The 6,329-nt window shown below is 51.0% G+C and overlaps 1 protein-coding gene across 1 annotated transcript in view; it reads left to right on the forward strand.

The window, feature by feature from the left end:
• HSD11B1 (hydroxysteroid 11-beta dehydrogenase 1) overlaps nucleotides 1-4,110 on the forward strand; it is a 6,563-nt gene extending 2,453 nt beyond the window's left edge. The window contains exons 4-6 of the mRNA XM_024201810.1: nucleotides 1,168-1,353; nucleotides 2,326-2,469; nucleotides 3,725-4,110. Coding sequence (XP_024057578.1) covers nucleotides 1,168-1,353; nucleotides 2,326-2,469; nucleotides 3,725-3,945 — 551 coding nt within the window. The 3' untranslated portion in view covers nucleotides 3,946-4,110. The remainder of the gene's footprint in view (nucleotides 1-1,167; nucleotides 1,354-2,325; nucleotides 2,470-3,724) is intronic.
• Nucleotides 4,111-6,329: the final 2,219 nt, after the last annotated feature.

The following is a 6,329-nucleotide window of genomic DNA, read 5'->3' on the forward strand; positions in this document are numbered from 1 at the left end:
TGTGTGTGTGTGTGTGTGTGTGTGTGTGTGTGTGTGTGTGTGTGTGTAATGAGAAGAATGAAGGATTATATTCCTATTTGTATCTCACATTCACAAGTGACCAATCCATACATTTAGTAACTATATCGAGTTATAGTTACAATTATTATTAAATGTATTAACTGGCCACTTGTGAATGTGAGATACAAATAGGATTGAAGAGAGCCAACCATAGCATAGACAGGCTCTGTGCTTGCACCCACCCCAGCTCTGCCCATGCAACTCTGCCCTGATTAGAAGCATCATCTGCTGTGTCAGTCTTTGTCCTGCTAGTGGACTGCAATCCTGCCCTGCTGACCCCCCATGCTGTTCAAAACCTGGACCCACACACAGCTCCGCCGCTCAGGCTTGATCTCAAGGGCACTCTTGATTGCAGTCCTACACCTCTGTAACACTCTGCTCCTGGTTCTCCATCCCAGAGACGTGGGTATTACATTCCTAGGCCTTCCAGACTCTTTAAGCTGTAGCAACCCTGCTATGCCAATTATAGCAAAGGCACACCTGTCTGCTCTTTCTTGCCACACATCCTGATGCTGCACCTGTGGGCCCACATGCAGGTCAAGAAGGACCTGCGTGTGTCCCCCCACCCACTCCACCCTGAATGAGCCGAAAGTACAAATCACAACAAAGTGTTTTTGTAATACACCTCTACCCCGATGTAACACTGTCCTCGGGAGCCAAAAAATCTTACCGCGTTATAGGTGAAACCGCGTTATATCGAGCTTGCTTTGATCCACCAAAGTGCGCAGCCCCGCCCCCAGAGCGCTGCTTTACCGCGTTATATCCAAATTCGTGTTATATCAGGTCGCGTTATATCGGAGTAGAGGTGTGTAATCTGAAGACTGGGACTTGGTGAGTGCATGCCAGTCACACATACTGGCAAGCAGAATCTGGATTTTGACCCAGCTCTGCAGAGATGAAAGGCCCGTGCAGTGACCCAAGAGCCTCCCTTATTATTAAAAATAATAAGAATAATAGAGGTATTTCATTCCGAGGAATAAATTCCTGCAGAGATTCATAGTGACTATAGGAAAAGATATGTAGCGTACACAAGCGGTGTGCTCTGCACTTCCTTCGCTCTCTTCCCCCCTAAACTAAAGCATCCCTAGCTCTCCCTTTGGCTTTCAGGAGGCCTAGACATGCTGATCCTCAACCACGTTGGCAACTCATACTTCAACTATTTCGACGGAGACGTGGGGCACGTGCAGAAGCTTCTGAAGATTAACTTTCTCAGCTACGTGGCCATGACTGTTTCAGCGCTGCCCAGGCTGAAAGACAGCGGGGGCAGCATCGTGGTGGTTTCATCCATGGCAGGTGAGCCGTGAACGGGGGCAGAGACCTTGGGGCTGATTTTCAGAAGTGATGGGCACCCAAAAATCCGAGGGATGTCAATGGGAGAGGCAAGTACTCAGCACCTTCAAAACGAAATATAGCTCAGTGGTTTAAGCATTGGCCTGCTAAACCCAGGGTTGTGAGTTCAATCCTTGAGGGGGCCATTTAGGGAACTGGGATAAAAATCTGTCTGGTGATTGGTGCTGCTTTGAGAGGGGGTTGGACTAGATGACCTCCTGAGGTCCCTTCCAACCCTGATATTCTATGATTCCCTTGGGTTTTGCTCCCCCTAGCGCTTTGTCAATAGAAGCTGAACACCTTGGCATGCTTCTTGATTATAAGCAAAGGGGCTCATTGGAGGAGCACAGCTCAAGCTCTTCAAATATTGGCATTACAGTCTGACCAGAACAGACTGGAAATATGTGGCTCTCTCTTTGTCTTGGCTATTTGACTGACTAGACATAGTCATTTTGTTTCTGTGGATCAAGTTCAATAGCCAGCTGACCCCCTAGCTGATGGTTCGCTGGTGACAGGTTTCCCTATTGTAAATCTGCCGTCTTAGTCAACCCCTTGCTGGTGAGCTCAGCTGAGGAGCCAAGGACCCAAAGGGCCATTGAGACTGACTCAACATTGTAGGTGATCTCTCCAGGTCAGGTCTGAGCACATCAGTTGAGAGCATTGAAGGTGGGAAGCCGCCCGCTCTGTGCATGAACAGGACATTTGGCTGGGCTATTCAAAGGACCTTAAGAGAGTGAAAAGCAATAGGATTTGAGTGCCTATTTACCTTTGTGTCCTCTGAACCCCCCAGCCTGCGTCTCTGGGGCAGTCGGCGTGACACTTCACCGGCACTCAACGCACTTGGAAAGAATGTTCCATCTGGTGCAGAATCAAATAAAGCTTTCTGCAGCACTGCAACAGAACTTAACTGTGTCAACATTGTTCCTCTGTGTCTAGGTAAAGTTGGGTTTCCATTTACTGCTCCCTACTCTGCAACGAAGTTTGCCCTAGATGGGTTTTTCAGCTCCTTGCGGCAGGAATTAATCATTCAGAAGGTTGATGTTTCCATCACGCTCTGTATACTCGGCTTCGTTGATACAGGTAAGATCAGTGCCATGTGGACCTTGCTGATTAGGAACTAGTCACCCTTCAAGTTCAAGCATTTTATCCTAACTTTCAAGTTGCTTCACAACTCTCCCCTCCATTCCTCCTCCTCTCTTGCCTCTGCTCCACCAATGCTACTTGTCAACTCCCCACAAACATTCTTGTCTTCTTTCATGCCACCCCGAATACATGGAATGTCCTCTCTGGACTGATCTGGAAGAACACTACCCCCACCCTCCTCCAAAGCCTGGCCTACACTGAAATTTTATACCAGCATAACTATGTCAATCAGCAAAAAAAACACACCCTGCCTTGCATAATTATGCTGACAAAGCCAGCAGTGTAGCTGCAGCTCTGTCAACTGAAGAGTGCTTCCAGAGACGTAGCTAATGTCGTAAGGGGAGCGACAGCGATAGCAAAACTCATTCTGTTGCTCTATTACGTCTACACTAGGGGGCTATGCCGGCACAGCTCCAGTGACATAACTATGATGGGATAAGCTCCATAGTGTAGACATACCCTCAGACCCATTTCTGACTCATCATTTCAAAGAAATCAGTCAATGAATAATGGCTAGGCCAGCCTGACGTGCAGTTAGGGTGAGTCTGCGGGCCAGATCCTCAGCTGGTATAAACTGACATAGGTCCACTGAAGTTAATGGAATGACACCAATTTACACCAGCTGAAGAGGTTGCTGTATATTTATGTACTGATGTAATTACAACGTGAATATATAAAAAGTGAAAGTGTCTGCATGAGAGTTGCTTGGAAAATGGGGGAAGCGGGGGGGGGGAACGTACAACATTTTGCAAAATTCTCTTCCTCTGTTGAAATTTCCAATTCTGTTTTGTCTTGTTTTTACAGGCTCTAGTATGCCTATCAAAATCATTGAAAGTGAGCTGACTCCCTCTCCCCAACCCTTATGTGGCTCATCTGCTTAAATCATAAGCTCTTGGGGGCAGGGATTGCATCGACCTCTGCATCTGTACAGGGCCTAGCACAATCGGGGCTCTTGTCTAGTCTTGACTGGGGCCTCTAGTGTTACCACGATACAGAACAACAAGAGAGGGGTTATGCTGGTTTTCTCCCAGGCTCACTAAGCCACGCAAGGCTCAATTGATGTTAAATGGCTTAAAAACAACAATTAAAATAAGCAAATCCAAGCTGGGTTCAGCTGGCCCCGGAGGTGCAGGGCTCACTAGTGGAGAGCACTGCAAATCTAACCAAAGCTCCTTTTGTTCTACTGTGCTAGAAAGTGCCATGAAAGCAGCTTCTGATGTGGTGCTGATGTCCCCTGCACCAAAGGAGGAGTGTGCGCTGGAAATCATCAAGGGGGGAGCCCTCCGCCAACGGGAAATTTATTACAAATACGCAGCTACCAAAATCCCCCTCTTGATCCGGGACTGGGCTCCAGAACTCCTGGATTATCTGATCAGAAGAAGCTACAACGTGGAGAACCTAAAGAAAAATTAATCAGTCTGAGTTGTCCAGTGCCTTTCCGCTCATACCTGTCTCTGGGGTTACCTTAATCAAGGCCTGGTGTGCTGTGGAGCTCCCTAGCCCAGGCTCCTTCTCACTTAGGGAATGCAATGCTGGGATCCCTCATCGTGGGACCCTGGGATCATGTGGCATTTTACAGTCCTGAAAACCAATGCAGCATGCCTAGGGTTGCCAGGTGTCTGGTTTTCGACTGGAACGCCCGTCAAAAAGGGACCCTGGCGGCTGCAGTCAGCACCGCTGACCGGGCCGTTAAAAGTCCAGTAGGCACCGCAGCGGGGCTAAGACAGACTCCCTGCCTGCTGTGGCTCCACGCGGCTCCCAGAGCCAGCAGCATGTCCCCCTTCCGGCTCCTATGCGTAGGGGCATCCAGGGGGTTCTGCACGCTGCCCCCGCTCCAAGCAACAGCTCTGCAGCTCCCATTGGCCAGGAACAGTGGGCATGAGAGCTGTGGGGGCGGCGCCTGCGGATGGGGCGGCGCACAGAGCCGCCTGGCCACGCCTCTGCGTAGGAGCTGGAGAGGGGACACACCACTGCTTCTGAGAGCTATCTGAGGTAAGCGCTGCTCACAGCCTGCACCCCTGACCCCCTCCTGTGCCCCAGCCCAGACCTGATCCCCTCCCACCCTCTGAACCCCTCGATCCCAGCCTGGAGCACCCTCCTGTACCTCAAACCCCTCATTGCCAGCCCCACCCCAAAGCCCGCACCCCCAGCCAGAGCCCTCATCATCCCGCACCCCAACCCCTTGCCCCAGTCTTGAGACCGTCCTGCCCGCCGAACCCCTTGGTCCTAGCCTGGAGCACCCTCCTGCACCCCAAACCTCTCATCCCCAGCCCCACCCCAGAGTCTGCACCCACAGCAGAAGCCCTCACTCACACCCCAGCCCAACCCCCTGCCCCATCCCAGAGCCCCCTCCTACATCCTGAACCCCTCATTTCTGGTCCCACTCCAGAACCCGCACCCTCAGCCCAGAGCCTGTACCCCCTCCCACACCCCATCCCCAGCCCAGAGCCCTCACCCATACTCCGAACCCCTGGGCTCCACCCCCCAGCCTGGAGCCCTCACACCCCCCCGCACCCCTCATTTCCCCCGCCCACACCATCACCCCCTGCCTCAGCCCGGACTCCTCATTTCTGGCCCCACCCCAGAGCCTGCACCCCCAGACGGAGCCCTCACCCCCTCCCGCACCCCACCCCCCTGAGCCAGCCCAGGGAAAATGAGTGAGGGTGGGGAAAGCAAGCGACGGGGGGGGGGGGGGGGAAATGAAGTGACCGGGGGCAAGGCCTAGGATAAGGGGTGGGGCTGGAGCGGGGCCTTGGAGGAGGGGCAGGGCAGAGGTGGGACAAGGGTGTTCAGTTTTGTGCCAGTAGAAAGTTGGCAACCCTAAGCATGCCACTCCTGTCATTACCGGATACAAACGCATGTACTCCTGCTCCTGCAGCTGGGAGCACGGTGAAGTCATGCTGGCCTTGAAAACCCATGTTTTGAAAAGATTTTTGAATTCGGTGCCCTGGGATTGCATTTCCTACTCTAACTCTTCCTTAGCTCACATTTCTCTGCATCTGAACAGACTTAAGGACTAACTGACCTCGCCAGTAAAATGCAATGGCCGTTGCCTTTACCTTGTCTCAATATGGTCTTTATGAGACATTTTTATTTAAGGGAACTAGGCTCTTGTTGCACCGTTGATTGTTAGTCTATGTATATGTCAGCTGCGTATGAAGAGATCTTTGCAGAGAGGGAAGGATTGTATTTTATCCCATACCGCCCTCTCCTGGTGCATAAAATCCTTGCAGCAGGCAGATTTTAAATTCACAGAAGAGAGGCAATGCCTTAACAATATAACAATATTAGAACGGCCCTTGTGATCAAGCAGACTGTGGGAAGGTCATTTCCACAGCAGAAATCTGGCAATGTTTGTTTTAAAAATCTTTGTTTTGATTTTTTAAAGCTAATAGACAGCACTTTGTATTTGAAATTAAGATTGCAATTCCTTCAAAATTCCTCTAGATCATGGAGTCCTGGCTGTAAACATGGAAAACTACAGTATCCTGTCCCAGGAAAAGTCAGACAATTTCTACTCCAGAAATGTATCAATGTTTACTCAAGAGAGAAGACTGTCCCCCACCCAAAGCCAAGTGGCCTGATTTTCAGAGGGGCTGAGTGCCCGCAGATCAATGGGAGCTTGGCATCGCTAAAAAATAGCAGGCCAAGACCTAACAAAAACTAGCCAGCATTCCAGCAAACCCCATTGCTTTAGCTACAGTAGGGTTACCATATGTGGAGTGTCCCAAAAGAGGACACTCCACGGGACCCCGGCCCCGCCCCCCGCCCCGCCCACGCCCCCGCCCAAACTCCGC

The sequence above is a fragment of the Terrapene carolina genome, unplaced genomic scaffold, assembly GCF_002925995.2.
Source record: "Terrapene carolina triunguis isolate 2854851 unplaced genomic scaffold, T_m_triunguis-2.0 Scaffold926, whole genome shotgun sequence".
Taxonomy (NCBI): Eukaryota; Metazoa; Chordata; order Testudines; family Emydidae; genus Terrapene; species Terrapene triunguis.